The 25,934-nt window shown below is 35.3% G+C and overlaps 4 protein-coding genes and 3 non-coding genes across 9 annotated transcripts; 5 read left to right on the top strand and 2 right to left on the bottom strand.

Annotated features, from left to right (window-relative positions):
- The first annotated feature begins 11,248 nt into the window (after positions 1 to 11,248).
- LOC125186446 (ribosomal L1 domain-containing protein 1-like) lies at positions 11,249 to 13,234 on the top strand. Of its 2 annotated transcripts, none has more exons than XM_048082813.1 (2): positions 11,249 to 11,375; positions 11,877 to 13,234. In XM_048082813.1, exon 2 carries the CDS (start codon positions 11,901 to 11,903, stop codon positions 13,056 to 13,058), a length of 1,158 nt encoding a protein of 385 aa, XP_047938770.1. In that variant the 5' UTR covers positions 11,249 to 11,375; positions 11,877 to 11,900; the 3' UTR covers positions 13,059 to 13,234. The 2 variants fall into 2 exon arrangements, with proteins under 2 accessions (XP_047938770.1, XP_047938771.1); XM_048082814.1 differs by having other exon boundaries at positions 11,250 to 11,375; positions 11,880 to 13,234.
- Positions 13,235 to 14,368: 1,134 nt separating this feature from the next.
- Positions 14,369 to 17,501, top strand: LOC125190171 (serine/arginine-rich SC35-like splicing factor SCL30A). Of its 2 annotated transcripts, none has more exons than XM_048087387.1 (6): positions 14,369 to 14,478; positions 15,380 to 15,563; positions 15,663 to 15,740; positions 16,489 to 16,653; positions 16,754 to 16,891; positions 16,979 to 17,501. In XM_048087387.1, exons 2-6 carry the CDS (start codon positions 15,400 to 15,402, stop codon positions 17,271 to 17,273), a joined length of 840 nt encoding a protein of 279 aa, XP_047943344.1. In that variant the 5' UTR covers positions 14,369 to 14,478; positions 15,380 to 15,399; the 3' UTR covers positions 17,274 to 17,501. The 2 variants fall into 2 exon arrangements, with proteins under 2 accessions (XP_047943344.1, XP_047943343.1); XM_048087386.1 differs by having other exon boundaries at positions 16,751 to 16,891.
- On the top strand, positions 14,883 to 14,959 carry LOC125191442. The gene has a single exon (XR_007171125.1). It is a non-coding gene; the product is annotated as a small nucleolar RNA Z102/R77 (small nucleolar RNA).
- LOC125191441 lies at positions 15,029 to 15,106 on the top strand. The gene has a single exon (XR_007171124.1). It is a non-coding gene; the product is annotated as a small nucleolar RNA Z102/R77 (small nucleolar RNA).
- On the top strand, positions 15,170 to 15,246 carry LOC125191446. The gene has a single exon (XR_007171129.1). It is a non-coding gene; the product is annotated as a small nucleolar RNA Z102/R77 (small nucleolar RNA).
- A 316-nt stretch (positions 17,502 to 17,817) lies between the features above and the next one.
- On the bottom strand, positions 17,818 to 19,455 carry LOC125187337. Its single transcript, XM_048083904.1, has 3 exons — positions 19,276 to 19,455; positions 18,853 to 19,194; positions 17,818 to 18,769 (listed from the first exon to the last, which is right to left on the bottom strand). Exons 1-3 carry the CDS (start codon positions 19,442 to 19,444, stop codon positions 18,099 to 18,101), a joined length of 1,182 nt encoding a protein of 393 aa, XP_047939861.1. The 5' UTR covers positions 19,445 to 19,455; the 3' UTR covers positions 17,818 to 18,098.
- A 541-nt stretch (positions 19,456 to 19,996) lies between these two features.
- LOC125187859 (spermidine sinapoyl-CoA acyltransferase) lies at positions 19,997 to 21,604 on the bottom strand. The gene is made up of 2 exons (XM_048084505.1): positions 20,799 to 21,604; positions 19,997 to 20,584 (listed from the first exon to the last, which is right to left on the bottom strand). Exons 1-2 carry the CDS (start codon positions 21,602 to 21,604, stop codon positions 20,059 to 20,061), a joined length of 1,332 nt encoding a protein of 443 aa, XP_047940462.1. The 3' UTR covers positions 19,997 to 20,058.
- Positions 21,605 to 25,934: the final 4,330 nt, after the last annotated feature.

The raw sequence follows: 25,934 nt of genomic DNA, 5'->3' as shown, positions 1-25,934 counted from the left end.
AAAAATTTTACATTGTTGGCTAGTTATCGAGTATTCCAAGCATCATGTAGATATGCAGTAAGCATATATATACTACAATACGATAGTTTTGGTTGCAAGTACTCCAGCGTGAAGTTCAGAATTGCTCCAAAACCCATCGCTACCACCACTTTCCTCTGTTTCGCGTTCAAAGCTTTTGATAGATTGCTGAAAAATGTGGGTGATCTCCTAAACAGCAGGACCTCCGGGCCATTGGATAGCTTGACCACAACTAATTGAACAAAACATTATTTATAAGGTTAGTATGATATTAAATGAACAGCATTGAACAATTATTTAAGAAGCAATTTCATAACATGAAGTAATATTAATACATTATCCATTATCATTCGTGAATAGCTCCCTGATCCACACTCATTTTCCTACTTGAGCTTCTATAGATTTCTATCGAGTCCTCTGCTGCAGGCTTTATGGTTTCCTTCCTCTTTCCAACCATTATTAACAACCATTAGTAAGCAAATTATAAACATTTTCAATGCTTTATTGAAGCAAAAATTAAAGGAGCAATTAATAAGCTTGAACTAGAAATTCTAATATACTGAACAATCAATTCTAACACTCGGAGCAAATGAATATGTTTATCAAGCAATTCTAACACACTGCACTAGCAATTATCAATATAATTAAATGTACTCAGCACTTATCATGCATACACCAAGCAAAGAGACCAAAGAGCACACAATTCGAAATAGCTACATGCATACACCACGCAAAGAGACCAAAGGGCACACAATTCGAAATAGCTAAATACTAATGTATTAACAAGCACATTTCCACCATTACTAAGAAATTTAAACACGTGCCTTTTGACCCACATTTTCAATGCTTATCAAGCAATTATAACACACTTAACAAGAAATACGATTATCAAGCAATTCTAATATACTGAACAAGCAATTCTAACACACTGAACAAGCAATGCATTTATCAAGCAATATTAATACACAAAACAAGCAATTCTAACACACTGAACAAGCAATGCATTTATCAAGCAATATTAACACACAAAACAAGCAAGTCTAACACAGAACAAGCAATGCATTTATCAAGCAATATTAATACACAAAACAATCAATTCTAGTTATCAATCTAATTAATTGTATTGAAAAATTAATAGGCATACCAAGCAAAAGAGACCCTAGGGTGGATAATTTTGTAAGTAACAGGACGCAGCAGCGCATTGTGTCAGTCAAATCGGCCAACGACCGATGATAGCAACGGCGCGAATGACCCGACGAACAGTCCGTATGCAATAGTGAAACAATCAACACAAAGCAAATCATTAAAATTGTCCACATTAAGAAGCAATTACCCAATCATTAGAAACAATGCAAACCATTAAATTTCACTTAAAGATTATCCAACAATGGGAAGCTATTGCAAATTGAACCTAAATCATTTGAAGCGATTGCAAAATTGAACCTACAACGTAACATTAGCAATAAAAGCAATTACGCATCCAATACAAGCAATTGATAATCGTACCTAAATCGTAACAACGAGTGCCAGAGCAACACAAAAAGGGTTGGAGGACCAGTTATGAGTTGCAGGAAGCGGCCAACTACACTAGACGAAATCAACGACGTTTAAGGATTACATGAGTGACGGGAGAAGCAAATCGGCGCTCTTAATTGCAGAATGTGAGAATGAGAGATGACTATTCAATTTGGAAAGTAGTGTGAGAGAATTATAGCATCGTGGGAGAGAGAGAAATCTTTTCTGAATCTGTTTCCTAAATTACCGCAAATTTTCAAATCCCATATCTGTTTCAATATTTGTAAAATGCCCTAATTACCCTTTCAAGCAATGTATAATTCACTACCAAGCAATTCCAACTCTATTCATGCAAATCAATCTAAACCATCTAATTAACAGATCTAATGGACCTAAATCGTGGTAGGTTGTCATTCTATTTAAGGAGTCACCATAGACCATAGTGCTCCCCTATATATATAAGGGGTCACCATAGACCATAGTGCTCCCCTATTTAAGGAGTCACCATAGACCATCGTGGTAGGTTGTCATCCTATATATATATATATAGGAACGTGATCAAATTAAAACTCTAAATATTGTACAAACTCAAAACTATGATCTGGACCATTGAAAAATGTCAACAGATCACAAAAAAACATCAACAGGAAAATGTCAACAGAATTTCAACGGTAGTCAATGATTGATGCTGTGTTGATATTGTGTTGATACTGTGTTGACATTAAAATTTTAAAATTTTATACTGTGTTGATATTGTATTGAAACTGTGTTGAAGCTGTGTTGAGGAGTTTTGAGTTTGTACAATATATAAGTTTGCATTTTATCACTACCCTATATATATATATATATATATATATAGAGAGAGAGAGAGAGAGAGAGTTGTGATCAATGTCGAACCCTTCTTAAAGACCGAACTAGAGACCAAATCTCATACACTCATTAATCACATCTAATGGTTATTAATAATTATACATTGTCTCATTTTTTTTATTTAATTAAAATGGTAAAAGGGTATTTCCGGAATATGCAGTTCTTCCTCCCTTCCAAATCCAACCCACTTCTCTCTCTGCAATTCTCTCTCACCATTCCCGACCCCAATTCCCTTTCGCCTTCAGCATGTCTCTCTGCAAGGACAGCCCCTCCGTCACCATCTTTGGAGTCACTGGTGCGGTCAATCAGGAGTTCCTCTCGTTATTTCAGACAGAGACTTCCCAAACGGATCCCTCAAGTTGCTCGCCTCCAAACACTCCGCCGGAAAATCGATCAATTACGAAATCGAGATTACATCGTCGAGGAATTGACAGAGAACAACTCCGACGACGTCGACATTATCGGTTCAACACATGGATGATTGTGAATAAGGAGATGCAAAAGGAGATAATTGATAAGGTCATGGGTCCATAGGAAATGGGCTGGAGAGGATGCCGGACGAGCTGTCATTGATGGCCAAGAAGAAGAAGCTGCAAGAGTAGCGTGGAGAAGGCTGATTGAAGGCATTCCAGAATGGGGAAGAAGTGTGAAAATCGCCAGTGTTTAGATTTCTATATTACTTCATTTAATTAGGTCATTACTTCATTTTATTAGGTTATTACTTCATTTGACTAGGTCATTCACCTAAGTCACAGATTTAGGGTAAACAACAACTATGATGTAGTTTTACATCTATGGTTCTCGATTGTTTGCATATTATGAAATTTGTTTGAATATTACTTCCATCGGAATTTTGATCACTATATCTCTCTCACTCTCTGAAACGTTGGGGCTTTTGTTTGAATCCTAATTTGTTTTATAGTTTTTGAATTCTAGCCAAATTGGCTGTTGTTTTGAGTTGTGCATATTCCACTTTAGCAGCTTTCAGCCTTAATTAGTTTATCCAATTTAGCATTGGAAAATCTCCATCACGAGGAGGCTTGATATTTTTGACTGAATTGAATAAAAGTGAGAAAATAATTCTGCCAAATCCACGACATTTGAGTTATATCATTGGTTGTGTTAATCTTTGTGTGTGTTTCTTCTTGTTTCTTGTTTCATATTGTTTAGTTGTGATGCAAATTATTGGCAAGCATACAGTGCAAAATAAAAATACTACTTGGGAGTATTTCTTCAAAACAGAAATGCATATATTGCTTGATTCGGGCTAGAGAAGCTTCGAGAACAATTTATCGTCATCCGGTTTGATTTTGATGGAAATCGTAGTTGTAGATTGAAGGAATTTTTGGGAGTGGAGAAGAACAGTTGGAGAAATGCATTCTATGACGAATTAATATTGTAATGAACTAAATAACGCACTTGATGAAGTTATAACCTCAAATAATGAAGTGATATGGATATAATTGTATTATATGCATAGTTTCTGAAGAATTATAATTTTAATGAACTAAATAACGCACTTGATGGAGTAATAACATCAAGTAATGAAGTAATATGAATTGAACCACGTTGTATGCATAGTTTGCGAAAAATTATATTTGTAATGAACTAAATAACGTACTTGATGAAGTTATAATCACATGTAATGAAGTAATTAACCACTGAAATGAAGTATCAACCTACTGGAATGAAGTAATAAATTACAAACAAATAAATGTATCATTATATTGTCAGAAAACAAAAAAATGAAGTAATAAGTTACAAACTAATAGATGAAGTGATGGAACTATCTGAAGTAATAAATAGCTTGACGTATAACATATTAGAAATGAAAAGAACCAAATGACTATTAATATTGACGTATAACATATTGTTCTAATAAATTGAAAAATACCAGTGCATAACTTATTTCCAGTAGGTATTACTTCATTTTAGTAGGTTTTTACTTCATTCCAATAGGTTTATTACTTCAATCCAGTACGTAATAAATTGAAAATGAATATATTTTTACTTCATTCTAGTACATTTATACTTCATTCATGTAAGTGTATTACTTCATTTCATCCATTACGTAATTAATTGGAAATGAACATATTTTTACTTTATTCCAGTAGGTTTATTACTTTATTCAAATGGGTCATTACTTAATTCATTTAGGATTTTAGTTCATTCCAATAGGTTTTCACATGATTCAACACATGTTTCTTTCAAATTCATTGAACAAGGTGTTTTACTTTATTAATGTAAAATAATAGTTTAATTTATTCCAGTAGGTTTATTACTTCATTCCAAAAAGTTATTACTTCATTATACTAGGTTTTTACTTCATCCAATAGGACTCCAAATTCTATAAATATGAACTATAATGTTTACTTCACCCCCAAATTAAATATGAACAATGAAAAAGAACTATCAGCCCCAAATTAGAGTATGATTTCTAAGACTAGTAAAGTATGCTGACATGCTCTGAGTCGAATTAATGCGGGCGGTAACAACAGTGCATACTTTTCTGTTTGATGAAGTAGTAATTTCGTAAAATGAGGTAATAAAGCATTTGTAATGAAGTAATAGATACTAAATATGAACTATCTATTTACTGTGTTGCATGGGTTTAGGGTTTTAAGATTTAACTCAGCTGCTGACTTGTTTGCACATTAAAATGAACTACATATTCTTTTTAATAAAATAGTAAATTGATAAGATGAAGTAATAAATTATGATAATAAAGTAATATAAATGATATGTTTTCCTATTAACTATAATCTAGTTAGTATGAAGTATTGAATTCATATAATGAAGTAATAAGTTATGATAATTAAGTAATATAAATGATCTATTTATACAGTAGGTTTTATTACTAAAATGAAGTAATAATACATAATAATGAAGTAAATCACAGTAACAATGAAGTAATAAAACATTATAATGAAGTAACATCATTAACTGATGTGTTGTTTGCACATTAAAGTATGCCATCAATTCGACTCTTATTGAACTAAATTGTTGTTATAATGAAGTAATAACACAACTGAATGAACTAAATTGTTGTTATAATGAACTAAATTTGTAGGCATAAATTGTTTGTTTAATTTTCCACTAACAGTAGTTTGCATGTTTTATATCAGTGTCATACTTACCTGACTGTCCATCCCAACTGAAGCCCTATATAGGACAGATTTTTCCTAAACTTGATGATGCTACTGAGTTCTATAATAAAGGTTAAATTTTGTAAAAAGGTTAAACAAATTCAAAGTGGAATGAAGTAGTAATCTACTGGAATGAAGTAATTAACTATTGGAATGAAGTAATAAATCTACTGAAGTAATAAACTATATTATGGAGCAGATGAGGAAGAGTGATCACTACTTTATTCATACGTACATCTACTTTATTCTTTGCGTGTTAATTCATGATTGGTTGTCAAATCCACATTATTTGAGTTACTTCATGATTTGTTGTGTTAATCTTCGTGTGTGTTTCTTATTCTTTCTTGTTTCGTACTCCCTCCGTCCCAATAAATATGAAACATTTGGTTTCCGACACGGGATTTTATGCAGTGTTATTTTGTGAGTTGATGAAGAGAGAGTAAAGTAGGAGAGAGGGAAAAGTAGAGAGAGTGATGTTTCCATTTTAGGAAACGTTTCATTTTTAATGGGACAACCCAAAAAGGAAAACGTTGCATTTCTAATGGGACAGAGGGAGTATATTTTAGTTGTTATGCAGATTACTGGAAAATTTATACATTGGAAAATAAAATACTACTCGGGAGAATTGCTCGAAAAAGAAATGCATATATTGCTTGATTCGGGCTAGAGAACAATTTATCGTCACCTGGTTCGATTTTGAGGGATTTTTGTTGGAAATCATAGCGGTAGATTGAAGGAATTTTTCAGAGTGGGGAAGAACGGATGGAGAACTGTGTTGTATGTATAGTTTGTGAAGAATTAATATTGTAATGAGCTAAATAACACACGTGATGAAGTTATAAGCTCAAATAATGAAGTAATATGAACTGAACTGTATTGTATGCATAGTTTGCGAATAATTATAATTGTAATGAACTAAATAATGCATATGATGAAGTTATAACCTTAAGTAATGAAGTAATATACCAAACTGTGTTTTATGCATAGTTTGCAAAGAATTATAATTGTAATGAACTAAATAACATACTCGATAAAGTTATAATCACATGTAATGAAGTAATATGAATTGAATTGTGTTTATGTATAAGTGTGCAGTTGGACTTGTACCTGTATTGACTAAATAACCTAATTAATGAAGTTATAATCTCATTTAATAAGGTTGTGAACTGAAGTAATAACCCACCTGAAGTTCGATGAAGTGAAAAGCTATTGTGATGAAGTGATATACTTGTTGGATGAAGTAAATGCACGTATAAATGAAGTAGTGATCACTTGTCCTCATCTACACTTGAATCATTTATATCATTGGTTTATAAACTTCATCTCGTAAATGATTTAATTCATTTCTTCTGTACATTACTTTGAGTCAACATAAAACAAGATAAGAACTATTGATAATCTTAATCATATACTATATATTTTGTTTGGTAAGAGATTGGAAGGTTAACAAATAATGAAACAAAATGCATAAAAGTACTTCGTATACTAGAGTTATTATGTGTTTTTTGAAATGAGATTTTATTTTACCTTCAAAAATTTAAACGACAACAAACTATACGAATACATCATAATAAATACCGTGGATGTGGAAATACCTTAATAATGCAGGCACATATAGTTTTCTTTAAATGAATAGGTTCAGTATTAACATATGAATAAAAAACTTCATACAGTCTATTCACTTTAAAGTTTGCAAAAAGTTAAACAGATTCAAATTCAAAATGGAATGAAGTAACAAAGTATCAAAATGAAGTGGTTAGCTACTGGAATGAAGTATCAAACCTATTTGAATGAAGTAATAAATTACAAACAAATAAATGTATCACAACATTTTTAGAAAATCAAAATCCTACCAAGAGAATATCAATAAAACAACTCATTACTTATAGTTACTTTTTCTTCTCATCTGTTTTGTCACAATTCCTTGAATGCCGACCAACCACGTAGCATTTGGCAAATCTACGACCAAGCTTGGACAAATCCTTTATTTCTTCATTTGGCAAATCTACGACCAGGCTTGGACATATACTTTATTTGGCAAATAAAACAAAACACTAGTGTAAAACATAAAAACTAACTATTGTTAGTCAAAAATTATAACAAACACAAATCAATCTGGTATATAATAAATTAAAAATGAATAGATATTTACTTCATTCTAGTAGGATTTTACTTCATTTTAAAACATTATTACTTCATTGGACTACGGTTTTAATTCATTCCAGTATTTGATCAAGCAAATGCCATATACATACGAAAAACCAAATTTCCCTACGTTTTCACTGTATATGAATTAATCAAACCTCTACATTCTTTGAAACATTTCTATGAACACATCAAAGGCACAACTCCAAGCAACCATCTCTTACCTTAGACTGCTTTCCTCTTCTACTATGTCTCTTCATACTCGAATCACTATTGAAACCCCACAGATACTCCAAGCAAATAGGCAGTTTCACCTTCGCTAAACGATTTGCGAGTGTCAACATTTCGAGTGCAAACCACAGATCACATTTCGACTTGAATAGGTTTGAGATGTCGTCAATTGTAGAAGAGGAAGTTGTGGAGTCATCGATTTCGGCAGAGAAACAACGTTTGAGCATTGATTTGCAGTAGAAATGAGCGTCGATTTGCAGTAGAAATGAACGTCGATTTGGAGAAGAAGATTAGTGTCGCTTTGTAGAAGAAAATGCGTCGATTTGTAGAAGAATTCTTCGATTTGGAGAAGTATTCTTCGATTTAGAGAAGAAGAGAGCGAGAGAGATGAGAAAGAAGATGCACAAAGTGAATGAGGAGAAGCAACGTTGAAATTTTTACCCTAGATGTAATTTGACCGAAATACCCCTGATTTGAAGTATATTGCTTACATAATGAAGTAGCGAAATTCATGAGGCATGGTTTAATCTCATCCATTAAAATCTAGATCTAAGGGCCTTAATTTGGTCTCTAGTTCGGTATTTAAGACTGGATTTGTAAATAATGGGACTCTATATATATATATATATATATAGAGTTGTGATCTACAGCTCTCACGCGTGATGTCCCCATTTTTATAGGAAAAATCCACCTATAGAAATAAAGAATTTTGTGTAATAGCCAATAGGAGTAGTTTATTAAGTTAATTTTAATCGAAAATGTTACGTGCATGCCATTTTAATTGCTCTATTGAATAATATGATTAAGGAAACTGAACTAAACTACAAATAATATAGAGGCTTGATACAAATTTTGGGAAAAAATCAAACTATAGTAACCAAATTGGCACAGATACCATATATTGGTATTTATGAAAACAATCATATGCGGTGCGATCCTCTTTTACGATAAACAAAATTTGAAAGAGAGCTTACAAATATGTTCGAGCTAACAAAATGAACAAATTACATATATTATGGAATAAAACAATATCTCACATCAGACAACATAATCTATCAAACGCTTTGGAGCGTAGACCCTTCTAAAAATTTAGATGATCCAAGTTTTAATAATTGAACGTTGCGAACCCCCATAGCTTTGAGAGACAAAAAACTTGGTGTATGCAAAACAACGTTGGAATAGATAAATTGTTGAATATTATAATAACTCTTAAAAATTCTGCTTCTTCTGGTGTATATGTATAGCATTTCACAAAAGTTTCTTGAAGCAAAGTTCTTTGACCAATTTTTGAGATTTAATTCTAACTCCACGAGTTCTACAGCTGTGCGCAACGTGTTTTCCTCAACCCAAGAATTATCATCTCCATAGACGTCCATTCTCCAATCAACCCTACATTTAGAATTTACAATATCGTATACACATAGCTTATCATCCAAAACCAAAAGTCGGTATTCCCGAGAGTCCAACTTCCTCACATTCCACTATCTTTTCTCACCCACTTTTCTTTATATTTTTTAAAATTCGTGTTGAACTCAAATGGGACTACAGGCGGACGGAGAAAGTACCTATTAAGTAGATTTTTAAATGATTGATCTTACTTTAGATTGCCATATAAATCCGAACAGTTTAATTAACCAATGTAAGTCATGTAACACTATATATTTATCATTACTGTAACATTTTAATTGCTATGCTGAATAAAATAATTAAGCAAATAATATAAATATAAAGCATAGTACTTCTTATTTTGAAACGAATATATCAAATTTTGCCAACCAATTTTATACGAGTACCATATTTCAACGAAATTAAATCATGTACCATACATTGAATGAAATTAAATTATGTGTAGAATTTATGATTACGCTCAACTCGATAAAGTAAACAAAACGTACTATGCAATAAAGACACATATTATAATCTATCAAGCGCTTTAAATGGTCTAAATTAGTTCGTTCCAAATAATTTAAATAGTCTAAATTTTAATAATTGAATAGTCTAAATTTTAATAATTGATAGTTGAAGATTATCATAAGTCTTAATTTTGTTACCATTAGTTGCTTGTTAGTTGTTCTCAGTTTTAATTTTAGATGTACATTTGGCAGGAGAAGAGTAAAAATTGCTATATTTTGTAAGAATATAGCAATTAATTTTACATTTTAGAGACTATTCTTCACGCATTTTTTGCTTTCGTTCAATTTTCGTGTTATACTAATAACAACATGACAAGCGTTATCAATTGACCTATCCGAAACAAGCAATACTGAAGATTTTTTTTATTACTACTATTGCTAGCTTTCTTTAACAGTTGTCATTTTTCAAATCTTTCCATTTTAGTAACACTTCATTTTTCATCTTCTTTCATTTCGAAATTATTGTATTATTATAAATTCATTCTATATATTTTTCAAAGGTCAATATGTCGATTACCATTAGCCATGATCCAAAAACTATACGAATAAGAACCTATTTTTTTGGAAAATATATACCATATACTCTAGTACATTTGTATGGGGTACATGTATAATCATAGAGATGAAAAATGACCTAAATTAGATTAAATAGAAGTAGTACGTACACATAGTATTTCTTAAAAGTTGGGTAAATAATAAAAATGTCTTATAAATAAGCATGTCAATTCATGTTATACAGGAGGTATATAAACAAGTATATTACATATCATAAAATAATGAAAACACAGAGCATATTAGCATCCATCACTATTTTAAAAAGGCCAAATTGTGAAATAAATCGTTAAATATGGTCAAATTCAATTACTACAATTAAATACGCAATTCTAAAAGGGATATTGACATCTAATATTGCGAAACTTTCAAAAGGTTGAGTTTTTCCCACGAACTTTAAAATTGACAAATAATATCACGAACTTTACCCCGTGTTTGTTTTTTCCCACGAATGAAAAAATTCCCAGAAATAATATTATGATACCGAACTTTTTTTCGTAATTTTTCGACAACAATTTTAAAAGTTTCAAGTTTTTCGATTTCTGAAGATAGTTTTTCTTGAAGCACACCCTCCAAAACTGTTCTTCAATCTATTAATATAACATGAATTTTTTCATTCGCGGGAAAAAATAAACACTGGGTAAAGTTTGTGATATTATTTGCCAATTTTAAAGTTTATGTGAAAAACCCACATTTTTAAAAGTTTTGCGATATTAGATCTCAATATCTCGTTTTAAAAAGTCCATAATTTTGGACTTTTTATTGATCTAAGCAGGGTTGAAATTTTTCTGAAATACATTCAGTTTAAAATTGTCGATAAATAAATGTTAATAAAGATATTTCAAATCAGGGTTTAGGGTTTAAGAGTCAAATTCAATTCCATTTGCCCTAACATTCGATACTCTCCAATTCCTCCGCCACTTCCCGCCGCCTCGCCACCGTCCTCACCAGGCTGCGCCGCCACATCTGTGCTTCTCAATAGCAGGTATGTCCCAATCCATAATGATCTGTCTCGTCAGAAGTTAGAAATTTGAATGATGGAAACACACATTAATGGAGAAATTGTATGTGTGGAATTGGGGGAATTGTTACATGTTTCAATAGAGATGTTGAATTATTCATCATCGACCTTTATTTGTATGATCAATCACACAAAAGCTACAATTACGGTCGATTCCAAAAAAATTGAAGCTGGATTTGTCTGTTTAGGGAAAAGTTGCTTGAAATATTGAAGCTGTTGAGAAATGATTGGCTGTTGAATAGCAATATATATGAAGTAGATGTGTGGAGATAAGATTAATCAGGCTTAATCATAGTATTGTTATAAGCAATCTGCTTTCAGCAAAAGGATTTGTTTGCTGCTCAATTTTCTTATGTGTTGACAATTTTCCAGTTATTTTGGAAAAAATTTGAATTATCATCAATAAACAGTATGTATTCATTGTACTATCCAACAATTTCTTAATTCACGTTTGTTAATTTACAGAAGAGTTTTGGACAGTTTGGCCAAATGTCTTCCAACACGGCCGTCACTACCGCACCTCCGAGGGTGAGTCAGTCGGCTATAGAGGCGGCCGTGATCGCCCTGTTGAAGTACAAAGCCTCCCAATCCGCCAACGAGAAGCTCCAGTTACTGCCGCGAGATGATTATTTATACCTAAACCTCACCCTCAAAAGAATCCCATCGAATCCTCGCACAAACCCCTACAAAATCCCGCTTTCGAACCCTGTTTTGGAGGCCTCTGGATCGGAGGTATGCTTGATTGTCGACGACCGGCCGGGGACGACGACGCCACCGTCGGATCAAATCAAGAAATTGATTAAATCCCAAGATATACCGATTTCAAAAGTGATAAAGCTCTCGAAGCTGAAGGCGAACTACAAGCCCTTTGAGGCGAGGAGGAAACTCTGCAACAGTTACGACGTGTTCTTGGTTGATAAGAGGGTTGTTCATTTGTTGCCTAAGTTGATTGGGAAGGAGTTATTCAGGAAAAAGAAGCTGCCTTTAGGTGTGGATATGGGAAAGAAGAATTTAAAGTTGCAGGTGGAGAGGGTTTTAGGGAGTGCCTTGTTGTTTATCGGGACAGGGACTTGTTCGGTTCTCAAGGTTGGTAAGATGGAGATGGAGAAAGACGAGATTGTGCAGAATGTGTTGGATGCCATCAAGGGAGCAGTTGAGAGGGTGCCGAAGAAATGGGATGGTGTTAGGAGCTTGCACTTGAAGTTCTCTGATTCTGTGGCTTTGCCGATTTACCAGGCAATGCCGGATGTGAGGTTGAAGATTGAGGGGTTGAAGGATATAGAGGAGGAAGGTGAGGTAACTGAGGTTAGTGATTGTGACAGTTCTAAGAGTAGGAAGAAGAAGCAGAAGACGAAGGGAAGGATTCACGAGGTTCGATACATGGACATTGGAGAGGATGTGGATAGTGACATTGCTGATTTGGACGAGAGCGAGGTGAGGGAGGAGGGGTTTGAAGATGTTGTAATGCAGAGTAGTGATGATGAGGGCAAGAAGACGGAAAATGAGGAGATGAGGATTGTCGAGAGTGTCGGGAAGAGGAGGCGTATGGAAGAGGGGAAAAAGAAGAAGAGCGAGTGTGGAAGAAAGTTGAGTAGCAAGGTGAAGGATGTGAAGAGAAAGAAATCAAAATCAGCTATCAAGATATGAGGATTGTGTTGATTGAACCCTCCAAAATATTTTGGTTAAATTAGTGGTACTGTAAACTTTGATGTTTATTGCTATTTCATTGACAATATGCATATGTATTATCCAGTTTGCTAAATGTGATGAATTCATGAAACTGAATCATTTTATATAAGGCTAGTTGTTGTTGTTGTTGTTTTCTTCTCTTGGATTTGTACCTTTTTTTCAAAGTAAATGCGGCAGCTTTGAATAGACAGGAACACATGTTCGTGTGTTGACATAGTGGTTTATGTGCGAAACCAAAGGTCTCGGGATCGAGCGCAATGCCCTTAAAATTTCTTTTACTAGTAATATTAATTTGAAAACGAGGCAGGAACATATTTCAATTTTTAAAACATGATTATTGTTTACAAATATTACCAATAAAGTCTTGGTGTTCAACCAAAGCAAAAGCAAACGTTCATACAATAGCAGATCAACCGATTCAAACGACAAAATTCTTTGAAATTAATTTTCAATTTTAAATTTATATTAGTAAAATGTGTTTAGTATACTTGTAAAATAAAAATACTAGAAGGATATTGCTGAAAACAATATTTGGTATTGTTTTCCCGAAAAATTACCTGTTCCATTGGCCTTATTTGATCTTATAATATAAAAAAGAAAATCATTGCCATGATATTTTGAAGTAAATGAATAAAGATTTCCATGTAATCATAGCTATTACTACCATGATTCAAATCGAATATTTTATTAATTAATGAAAAACATGTTGTCCACAAATCCTTTATTAATTTGGTGCAAATAAAATCATTGCTAATGGCAAAGTTTAACCATAGTTAATTTGATTGGTTAACACCATAAATGGGCTTTTAGACTGCCTACTAACAAGTTTTGGGCTTATTGATACAAGTAAGGCCATGTTTGAATTGTTTCCTATTATAAGTGGGCAATATGGAGTATCTGTTTCGTTAAAATTATGTATAAATAAATTTATAACCAAAATAATTTAAATTAAAAGCTTTTTAGTCTAATTAAGTAGGACAAATATAGTCAATTATATCACAAATTTAACAATCCTAATTTAGATTTGGAGTGATTATAATAATTTTATATTTTTCATACTATAATTTATAAATTTCATATAGATGATATTGTACAAATTTACATAAAATCCATTAATTTCGGCTACCATATTAAAACAATTTTCTCCAATTCAAATCAATTGAACCATTAAAAATTGTTAAAAGCAATTAATTATCCCAAATTTAATTATTTTTACAATTAAATATCTCCAATTTAGTGAAAGAGGGCAAAGTGATTGGTATCTGTGTCCGATATTTGCTTATAAATTCAATTTGCCCTAACATTCAAGCATCATATTTACTCTCTGCTTCGTCCGCCGCTCTCTCTCTCCCAAATTCAACTTTTCTCTTGCTCGAAGGTAATCATCTCCTCTCGTCTAATGCGTTTTACCTACCTACATTTCTCCATGTTTCGATTCAATTTTTACAAAAATCAGCTCGCACTAATACGCTTTTATATGTGATTTCTGATTTTGAATTAGAGAGAGGCCTGTTCTTCGAATTAGGTTTTTAATTTTTCAATTTAGTGTTTTGGATCTGTGATTTTTAGCTTAAATTCCCAAAATTTCTGATTCGATATGTTGTTTTTGGGTCTTAGGGTTTTAATTTCCCCCTTTGGTGGTTTTTACTGAAATTTGACGGATTTGTCTTTTATTTTTAACTTTTGTCGTGTTGGCGTTTTTGTGTATTGGTTCCATATTTGTCTCTTTTGAGGAGAAGTTGTTGCGGTTTTTTTTTTTTTTTTTTTACATTGGCTATCGAAGAATGAGATGAAGATTATAATATATTGATAGCTGTTATGATAGCTACTTATCATGTATTAGCTCTAGCTGATCATTCTTGCCGATAATATTGTGCTCAATTTATAATTTGCTATGTTTATTTTGTTTTATTTTTCTGTTTTTTGGCAAATGAAATGATGATTCATAGTTGTTTGATAGCTGATGTGATAGCTATTTATCTTGTATTAGCTCTAGCTGATCATTCTTGCCAATGTATTTTACTCGTATAATTGTTTGCTTTGTGTGTTTTATTTTTTTGGTCTTTGAAGAATGAGATGATGATTACAATGGTTTGATGGCTGATGTGATGGCTATTTATCATGTACTAGCTCTAGCTGATCATTCTTTCCAATTAGAGTTTTAATGCTTTTTTGTTTTGCATCTGCTTTTGTGTTTTGTTTGTGTTTTTGAAGTATACCATGTGAAAACATGGAATCATCGTATCTCCCACATTTAAATGGTTTTATCTCCTTGGCAGATTTTGTGTAACTTGTTAAAATGAGGGGAAGGAGCTACACACCTTCACCACCAAGAGGTTATGGCAGAAGAGGAAGGAGCCCTCCGAGAGGAGGAGGAGGAGGAGGGCGCTATGGAAGAGGAGGAGGGGACAGAGGTGATGCTCCAACCAGCCTGTTGGTGCGCAACCTTCGCCATGATTGCAGGTTAGTTTGCTGTACTTTTCATTTTGTTCATTTTTACCTACATTTGAGAAATGAAAGAAAAGGAATCCTGAATTCATGATTCTTACTTTCTTATTGTAGGCCCGAAGACTTGCGGAGGCCTTTTGGACAATTTGGGCCGATTAAAGATATTTATCTGCCTAGGGACTACTACACTGGGTGAGCTTCACAGAATGTTTTGACATTCTCTACTTTCGACTTGCCATTCTCTATTTCTCTTTATGATATTAAAATCTTGGACAATTTTTGCTTAATTCTCAACAGGTAGATTGTGATTTTGAATGATCTTTTAGTGTTTTCTTTTTAAATTGAATATTTTTATCAAGTCATTTGGGATTTAGCAGTGAAGTAAGAGTTGTGAAGACATCATTCAAGTAGTAAGAGTTCTGTTGAACATTCTAATAGTAAGAGGTCTCTTGACGTCAATCAAGTTATAAGGAGTTGAAGGTGATGTAATTGGTAATGGAGATTGGAAGGATTGTTGTTTGAATACAATGAGAAGATATCAAGATTTCAAGTCTTGAAGAATTTCAAGTCATCTTATATTGTCCTTACCAAGGTCAGCTGCCAAGTGCTTGTTTATGCGCTTATGATGGCCTTCCATGTTATTGGAATTATTTTTAGCTAATTGAGGTCTGTCTGTTTGTGAATCTTAGACAGTATAAGGTAGCCTCCATGGACTGCATTATCATTTTAACTTCCTTTATCTAGTTGATGTTGTTGCATCATTTGAACTTTATATATCTAATTTTTTTCCTAGGATGTAATTTAAATAATTAACAAGGGCATATCATTATTCTTGGTCTGGGAGATAAAATGCAGCGCATGATATTGGAGAATGCATTTAGATGAATAATATGTTAACTTCTGAATTATTATTTCTTTGATTGTCACTTTTTGACTGCAGTGATCCTCGAGGATTTGGATTCGTTCAATTTGTGGACCCTGCTGATGCAGCAGATGCTAAATATCATATGGATGGGCAAATATTGCAAGGTCGTGAATTGACTGTTGTTTTTGCTGAGGAGAACAGGAAAAAACCAACTGAAATGAGGTCCCGAGAAAGAGGAAGGTACTCATCTGCAATTAACTCTCGTGTTACTTTATTTCGGAAGCAATGAAACCAGTATGTTTGTTAACGTAGTCCTTTGTTTCTTTGCTCCTGCCAGTAGTAGGGGAAACAGTAGAGGTCGCGTTTATGATAGGAGGAGATCACCTCCTCGCTATTCCCGATCTCCCCGCTATTCCTCCCGATCACCTCCTCCATCACGGGGACGTGAGTACTACTCTCCTAAGAGAAGATATTCAAGGTTAGACATCCTCTTCTTCTCTTTGTAATTTGTAAAGCATCCTTTACTGTGTTTGCTTCTGTAATTAAAAATTATAAATACTTGCAGGTCTATTTCCCCTCATGAGAAGAGGTACAGCAGAGAGAGGTCGTACTCGCGCTCTCCACCACCACGGGAACAGTCCCCCCCACCATACGATGGACCAAGGAAGCGCAGTGGAAGTCCTGTGAGAGAACGATCCCCATTTGGGTCTAGGAGCCGCAGCCAGAGTCCAGGTCAAGGCCGTGGCCGTTCTCCAGTTAGAGCTCCTCCTGCTCGTAGCCCCAGCCGTAGCAGAAGCAGGAGCCCTTACCCAGCAGACTATCCGACTGGACCCGTGAAAGATAGGTCTCCTAGCCAATGAGCTGAGCTGCGCTCGTTCGCACCTTGTAATATCGAAAACCCTGTGTTTATCTATAACTAACTAGATCAACCTTGTTTTGTCTCAAACTTCCATTGGTTTCAAGTTTCAACTGTTTCTGTAGCTCTTTCTCGCTTTAGACTAGTAGTCTGATTATGTGTCTTTGATGGGTATTTGGAATGTTTGACATATCAGTTTATGGAATTCGCATTATTTTTGTGTTCCATTTTATTCCATCTGTTATATTCTAGTAGTATTAAAGATCGATTTTTTTTTTATAGTATTTCTCTTCTCTCATTAAAATATTGAATTATTTTTCAATTTTATTATACTCCAATCACTAATTTCACTTGAAATCACGTTCCATCTAAGAAAGTAGTCATTTTGACTTGGAATTTAGTGGGGACACTATTTACTTAATGTTTCTAATAAACATAGTCATATTCAAGAACGTAGTCATTTTGAATAGTTGATACCAAATGCAGCCATTATTTTTTGTTTAATAAACATTAATCATATTCAGGAAATGGAGTAGTAATCTTGAATGTAACTAAGTGAATTTGTTTAGTTAGGTAATAAACATGACCTTGCAAGATGTTTACTTTGTACATAATAGAGTTGGAGAAGTCATGCAACATGTATCATTTTTATGGTTTTAAGATGCTATATTCCCTAATTTGCCTTTCGGAGGCGGGACTGAACTCGAAATCTCTCGACCACAAGTTCACCCGTTCCACTAACGCTACTCATCCTATATTACACCACGAGCCATGGGTTCGGTGGGTAGAACTCAGAACCACTCGATCACAAATTCACCGGTGGAAAACCCTACTCGTTCTCGCTCAAACCACGAGTCACGGGCTTGAATGCCGCCAACACAAGAGCCACTTTACACATGAGAAACCCCATCATTCCAAAAACAATATCCCTTGATGCCAACCTAACACCAAACTCCCCTGAAGCAGCATACTTCACCATCACCACAGCAAGTGCAAACACCAAAACTAGCACCAAAACAGAGCCTCTCAACATCCCAAAAATCCCCCCACCACTATCCTCCCCCTCCCTACGAATGAGAACAGGCGACGGAAGTTCATCAACTGATCTCTGCACAAGCAGCAGATAAGCGAACCCCAGCAGCCCCCCGATCAAGAAAGCACCCGCAGCATCCTCCCCCATCGAAACAGATGCAACTGCAGAGCCTGCTAGGATGAGCACAGCGTCGTAGAGCAGCAGTGACAGCTTGAGATACTCGTATTCTCTCATGCCCTCTTCGCTCGTTGCAGGGTAAGTAGCAGGCGAGGGATCCTCATCGAACAAGGTGGATTCATCCCCGGATAATGCAGCTACCGAGCTAGGCCTGAACTCCATCATCGAAGCCTCCCCCTTCTCCCCAAGCAAGATATCCTCCAAATCAAAGCCATATCTCTTGATTTCTTGATTCCTTCCCCCCAATTGAGAAATTACCATCAAATTCATCCCACTTATCCTCCATTGACCTAACATTTTCATCAAAAGGGGAAAATGAATCCAAACATATTGTCACACATCTATTATCATGATAATCAAAATGTGATCTTACCTGATTCCAAACTGATCCAAACAGCATGAATTCTCCCAAGACGAGGTCCCTCAAAAACAAATTCATCAACAGAGCCTCTTTGAAAACGCAGTGAATCATCAGCTCCAGCAGAAGTAGCAGGCAATCGTTGCAAAATCGAGGATCCATTCTCATCAATTACACACAACAGAATACCAGAATTCACATCACTGATACCTGATCCGTAAGCATTACTAGTTTGTAACCTCAATTTATACAGTGATTCGGATTTTCTAGATGAGAGAGACTCAAACTCCTTCTCGAGCGATGAATTCACCTCCTTGACTGGTAACAACCTTGAAGGCTTTGCATATTCCTGAAAATCTACACCAAAATCGTAGCGCATCGGATTAGATTTTCTCCAATAACAAAAAAAAAAAAAAAGGAACTGCGAGTTGGAAATACCTTGATAGCTGGACTTCTTAGAGCTTATGATCAATTGCAAACACCTAAAATTAATCCCTAATATTGTCGACTGATTTGGGGAAATGGAATATTTCGCGGGGAATTTAGTTAGGGTTGGCGAAATCAGGAATTTTGAAGAAGAAAGATTCATTTTCTGCAATTTTTTCATAAACAATACGATGATTCTATTTCCGCCTTATTAAAAGAAATCGAATAAAATTAGGAATTATTGTCGCTGATAAGGTAACACGTTTTTCTAGTAAAAATATCAACGTTTATAATTTAGCATTTCTTTGTCTAATTCTTTATTAAATGGAATTTTATTTGTTAATGTACTCAATACATTAAATTGTACTAGTAAAATCTCTGTACAAAAAATTATCGGTAGGGACTCTACTAATTACTCCCTCCGTCAACGAATAAGAGTTCCGTTTTTCATTTTTGTCCGTCCACGAATAAGAGTCCCGGTTCATAATTACCATAAACGGTAAAGAGACCCCACATTCCACTAACTCATTCCACTCACATTTCATTTAAAACTAATATATACAAGTGGGACCCTTATTCCCAACTTGGATCACCTAATATTTTCTCTACTCCATCCCCTAACTCCACCCCTCACAAACATAAGTGAGCGATCCACCATCATATTTTATGTTTGTGAGGGGTGGAGTAGAGGATGAATTAGGGAAAGTATTAGGTGATCCGAACTGCCTTTTTTCGTCAACAAACAATCCATCCATCGCACACAATATTCCCTTACATTATCTAAGATAAATACAATCAAATTGGAGACAATAATCCATTTTCCATGTTCCTCAACTTGTCCATTTCTCCCCTAAAACCCAACACCACACCCTCCTCCAAATGCACCAACACCTTCACCATCCCCTCCTTCCCGGGAAGGAAAAAGCACGGCTCCACGCTCCCGAGGAGGCGCGACGACAGTGGCACCACTGCTGTCGGCCCGCCCCACCCGAAGTCGACCGCGGAATGGCCCAAGTGGCGCCAATCGGTGAACCCACTCACCCTCCTCCCGCCGTTAATCCCTTCATCATAATGCAGCTCCTGGAAGTCCACGTAGGACGCCACATACTCGGCCGTGGCATGCTGCTTGCTCCCCTTGATGGCTGCCGCGGTCTTCCACACGGGCTGCCCCGCCACCTCCCCTGCCGTGAGGTGCACGAACATCGGGACGCAGCTGTTGCCCCAATAGCCGGCCGGGAGAGGTGGATTCACTATGTTTCTGATGCTGATCGAATATGCAAAGGTCACTTTTTCATTTGGAGGGAGTTTATCGGCTTTGATCCTGCAATGTTTCGTCGTGCGATAATTGCAAACAAAGTTAAAACTTCATAGATTTTTCGGGGAACATAATTTGACAAAAATTCATAATTTTTTTCGGTAATTTACCTTTATTATTCTGAATCAAGAGATTTTATAAATTAGTTTTAGTAACAATCGATTAAATTCGAGATGCTAAAGCCTAAAATATAAAATGCACAATCCAAAATGATCCATACCTTGAACTCCAAATAAGAGCACCCAACGCTTCAAAAGTGGTAAATTTCAACCCGGATTGCTTGTACCACATCTCCTTGACCCGACCCAACCACGCCCCCTCCACATTCAAATACTCCTTCACGACCCGTTTACCCGAACCCGCATACGGCGAAAAACCCCTATCCAAGCTCAACAACTCCCGAATCGGGTACTCGACACGGGGCGGGCTCCGGGGCCCGAGCAACACGGACCGATCCCAAACCGGATCCACCACCCCGGCCCCACCCACCCCGCGTGCGGCCTCCGCCACTGCGCTGAAAAACAGGGTGGCGCCGAACCCATCGCAGATAGCGTGGTGAACACTTGCCCCGAGCACGAACCCGCCGCAGCTGAATCTGGTGATCTGAAGAACCATGGGCCGGATCGGGTCGGATCCCGGATCCGGGTCGGGCGCCAGCTGGTCCATGAATGAGGGATCGTCGCCGCCGTCGCCGGCGCCGGCGGCCAAGGTACCGCCGGCGACGGCGAGGATGACCGGCAATCCGTCGCCGGCGCGGCAGTGGAGCTCGAGGCGGTGGTCGGAGGGGCGGCGGCGGAGGGTGCCGGCGAGGGGGTAGTAGGGGAGGAGGGCGGCGGAGAGGGCGGCGGTGATGACGTGGAAGGGATCGGATTGGTTGTGGCGGCTGCCGGGGTAGATGCGGAGGTAGCGGAGAGTGACGAGGAGGTTGCGGTCGGTGTCGAGGTGGGAGAGAGGGAGGGTGTGGTCGTGATCGAACGGGGGTTTGATGGGGCGGATCACGGCGGTTTCGTGGCGGAGGAGCTGCATTTTTGGTTGGTTGGCGGCGGCGGAGGGGGTGGCGGGAATTTATAGTTTGAGGAAATGGGGAGAAGGTGACGTGGCGCGTTTTATCACCTCATTTTAAAGCACTAGTTAGGTGAGAAAAAGGTAGTAGTACTCCATATTAGAGATGCCCGAGGTTTTCGGTTCCGGCGGTTAATTGCGGAACCGTAACCACCCGTTCTGGTTTCGAACCGGAATCGTGACTTTTTTCTTGAATCGGAACCGCCATATTTTGAACCGTGGACCGGTTCCGTTTTCAAATTTTACGAACCGAAATCGTGCCTGAACCGTGAAAAATGGTCGGAAAACCGTGAAACCGAGCCGGAACTGCGAAAAAACGCCGGAAACCGGCGGTTCTAAATCGGAACCGTGAAATAGCCTCACGGTTCGGTTCTGATTCCACATTTCCCAAAACCGAAACCGGCAGTTACGAACCGTGGGCATGTCTACTCCATATGCTCTTTAAAAAAATGAAATATTTTAAATTGGAAAAATCCTGTTAGAATAAGATTTGAAAATCATATTAAAAAAAAAAAATTCTTCGTGAATTAATGTTTTTGTAGTAGTACTAGTCTATTTATCAATGACTAGTATATGGCGTTATTAAATTAATTTAAAAAATATATTAGTATAATAATAATAATATAGGTACCAGATATTCCACTATTATCACACCTAAAGATTGAGTAATTAATTAATTTAATCATGCTCTAAAACTCAATTAATGTTTTTTGGATAATCTTGTACACCAAAATTAAAACTAATCGGGCCTTATAGCCGAATGTGAATTAGTAAGGCTCAGTCGAAGTTGAATTAAGTGAGGCCCGTTACTGAAATAAATTTGATACTCCTATTTTCTATTGTTAGTACATATGATAAGCAATTTTTGGGGCATACTAATATCATAGGAAACTATTTATACAAAGCTTGTGTATGTGTATGATCTCTCACTTGGGTGTAACTAACATTTTAATTATGATTTGAGTGTGATTGGATATACTTATAGGCAGGAATTATCTTGGATTTTAGTGATTAAAAGACCATTTTGTTCAACCTCCGTGACAAAAGATATTGATTTGCTCGTATTCTCTTCATCTCCATCTACCTCGTAACTTTACCTTTTTTTCACTTTATTACGTATAATAAAATATATAAAGTAGTGGATAGACCATTGAGATATTCAAATCTAAAAAATATAGGGATAAGTAGAATAAAAAAGAGTATTGAAAGTATTTGTGCGAGATCTAATCTACAGAAATAAAAAATTTCATCTCTTTTTCTTTATTTTTTACTATTTTTAATTTTTTTAAAAGTATGTCAAAGATTATGCATTTGTATTACGCACTTATTTAGTTTCAATATTATATTATGTTTTTAACATGATGCAATGAGTTGACTTTTAAGTACCCCTTTCATCTTTTCAACCGCAAATGCGTGGAAAGCAACCATATTCGGAATTTGAAACATATCATTCATAAATCACAAGTATATTAACATCACCATCGATCTTAGGATGAGCACCATGACGAAAACCATAGTTCAAACTCATGATTGATTCTATCAAGCCTTCTTTGACCCCTTTCTCCTTTGTTATTATACTCCATTCTTCCGTGAAATGTTGTCCACTTTTGCCATCTCGGCCTGTCTGCAAAATGTTGTCCACTTTGTTTTATTTCCATTTTTAGTAAATGGAGTTCACTTTCCACTAACTCATTACGTTCACATTCTATTGTGAAAATAATAATATAAATGTGGAACCCACGTTACACTAACTTTATCCACTCACTTTTCTTCATATTATAAAAACTCGTGACGAGTCAAATGTTGACAACATTTCACGGACGGAAGGAGTATGACTTACACAAAATGAGGATGGTAGATGAAAATAAATACCACTCCCTCCATATTAGAAATGGGCCACTAACCCCTTAGGGTTATCCATGCTTATATAGAAGAGATAGGATCATCACCAAGCTGATGTGGGACAAGATATTAGAATTTTAACACGTCCTCCTCACGTGTGGGCCAGAATGACACATCGGACTTTCATCACGTGGGTAGGCAAGAGAAGAGATAAAGAAATAAACTTCATCATCAACTTGGCCCGCTCTAATACCATATTAGAAATGAGTCACCCACTCCTTAAAAGGCCTTTTAAGGGGTGAGTGACTCAATTTCTAATATTCCACCCCTCACTAAGTAATGAAGATATTTTTTTCCGGCATGAGATTCAAGAAAGTGTGATATTATTAGTTAAGTGTAGAAAATAAAATAAGAGGAGAGAATGCCAAAAATAGAAATGAGTCATTTATCTTATGATATCCCAAAAAAGTATATGAATCACTTAGTAAGGAAGAAGGTTTTCGAGTAGAACGGGTAGTATCCTTAGATTAGAAAAGGAAGACAAAGGTTTACATATTTTTGAAGTTTGATATTTTTGTTCTCAATCGGCTGATTATCTTTAGCTAATGCCATAAACTCGGGTAAGAGTTGTAGATTCACAATTCCACTATCTAGCCCAATCAAGTTAAAGTCAAATTTTTTGAATACAGAGATTAACATATTATATTGAAAAGTAAGAGAGATGAATAATATAGGAAAGATAAAAATAGTATAAAGTAGATAATGTAATAAAATATGTGATTGAATGTTTTATTTTTTATCAAAAAAGGAAATGACTCTATTAAATTAGGATATCACGTAAAGAATACCACTTAACTTAGTTGGAATGGATGGAAGCAAATCCAATTATTTTCAATACAAAAGAATCATAACTTTCTATGTAACAAAAACCTCATATTAATATGTCTTTTATTCAATATCTTCTCTAACGTGCACAAAACGTCCGAATGTGGTTGACTGGAAATTTGGAATCATATCATCTGATCAAGGGATTTAATGGCAAGCACGCCACTTTGCTAATTAAGTTAAATACTCCACTTTATAATAATGGTTTAATTAGTTTTTCAAAATGTTGTTTGAAAACATGTTAAACGTTTTTAAAGATGTGAAGACATTCAAATTGGACCTTTTTTCTTGAAAATTTTACGAGTAATTCACAAAATCATGTTGACTAGATCATGCCAACTCCCCAATTTAATAACTGGATTGAGAGTGTCTTATCAATCGAGTTTCATTATATTGATTGTCAAGACAAGACCAGATTCATTATGTTCAACTATTTATCTGAGATGAATAAATCAAATAAAGGACATTCTGGTAAGTAAAAACTCTTGTACGATTAATAAATCGAATTTGACATACTTCTTGTTATTAAAAGTTGATTATTGCAAAATTGTTGTTTTTTAATAAAAAGTTATTGTTTAATTTATAAAAGTACTATATCCGTCGCACAATAGACGACGACACATTTAATGTGAGCACACATATTTTAAGAGGGTAGTGATAAAATGCAAACTTATATATTGTACAAACTCAAAACTCTTCAACACAACTTTAACACAATTTCAATACAATATCAACACAGTGTAAAATTTCAAGATTTTAATGTGTATCAACACAATATCAATCATTGACTACCGTTGAAATTCTGTTGACATTTTCCTATTGATGCTTTTTTGTGATATACATTTTTCAGTAGTTCAGATCATAGTTTTGAGTTTATACCATATTTAGAGTTTTCATTTGATCACATTTCTATTTTAAGAAATGTAAATAATATGAGTAGATTAGAAAGTTATATGAATACAAGGTCTACTTTTTTATATTGCTTCTATAATAGAATGTGAGTAAAGTGAGTGAGTAGAATGTAAAATCTATTTACCATTTATAGTAAAAAAGTGAAATGTGACATTTATTGTGTGATAAAGGGAGTAATTCTTTTAAAAAAAATACTCTCCCCGTCTCTCAAATATTGTCCCACTTTGATCCGGCACGGATTTTAAAAAATGTAGTGAAAACTGAGTTGAAAAAGTTAGTGGAATGAGAGTCCTACTTTTATATACTCCTTCAGTCCGCCATTAGAAGTCCTGGTCATTTTTGCGCACTCGTTTTGTAAAAATGATAGCAATAAATAATTAAAGTGGGGAAATGGTTAAATAAGATATAGAATAATGTTGACAAGAGTCTTATTATCATTATTCTCTCTCTTACTTTATCATTTCTCCACTTTAACTATTTATTATCATTTTTACAAAACGAGTGCGCAAAAGTGATCTGGACTCCTAATGGTGCACGGAGGGAGTATTAGTTTTATGGAGTAATTAAATATGAGTAGAAATGAGTTAGTGAAATATGAGGTCCACTACAAAAAATGGTAAAAAGTGAAATGCGACAAATTTTGCAAGATTGACGA

The sequence above is a fragment of the Salvia hispanica genome, chromosome 5, assembly GCF_023119035.1.
Source record: "Salvia hispanica cultivar TCC Black 2014 chromosome 5, UniMelb_Shisp_WGS_1.0, whole genome shotgun sequence".
NCBI classification, from domain to species: Eukaryota; Viridiplantae; Streptophyta; class Magnoliopsida; order Lamiales; family Lamiaceae; genus Salvia; species Salvia hispanica.
This window is presented reverse-complemented; position numbering and strand designations above follow the sequence as displayed.

Coding starts and splice junctions, on each gene's coding strand:
- LOC125186446 (XM_048082813.1), top strand. CDS start 11,901: ATGTCTTCCAACACGGCCGTCACTACCGCACCTCCGAGGGTGAGTCAG.
- LOC125190171 (XM_048087386.1), top strand. CDS start 15,400: ATGAGGGGAAGGAGCTACACACCTTCACCACCAAGAGGTTATGGCAGA. Junction 15,564..15,662: donor AACCTTCGCCATGATTGCAG/GTTAGTTTGCTG, acceptor TTCTTATTGTAG/GCCCGAAGACTTGCGGAGGC. Junction 16,892..16,978: donor CCTAAGAGAAGATATTCAAG/GTTAGACATCCT, acceptor AAATACTTGCAG/GTCTATTTCCCCTCATGAGA.
- LOC125187337 (XM_048083904.1), bottom strand. CDS start 19,444: ATGAAAAAATTGCAGAAAATGAATCTTTCTTCTTCAAAATTCCTGATT. Junction 19,195..19,275: donor TAAGAAGTCCAGCTATCAAG/GTATTTCCAACT, acceptor ATTTTGGTGTAG/ATTTTCAGGAATATGCAAAG. Junction 18,770..18,852: donor TTGGATCAGTTTGGAATCAG/GTAAGATCACAT, acceptor TGAAAATGTTAG/GTCAATGGAGGATAAGTGGG.
- LOC125187859 (XM_048084505.1), bottom strand. CDS start 21,604: ATGCAGCTCCTCCGCCACGAAACCGCCGTGATCCGCCCCATCAAACCC. Junction 20,585..20,798: donor GCTCTTATTTGGAGTTCAAG/GTATGGATCATT, acceptor GAAACATTGCAG/GATCAAAGCCGATAAACTCC.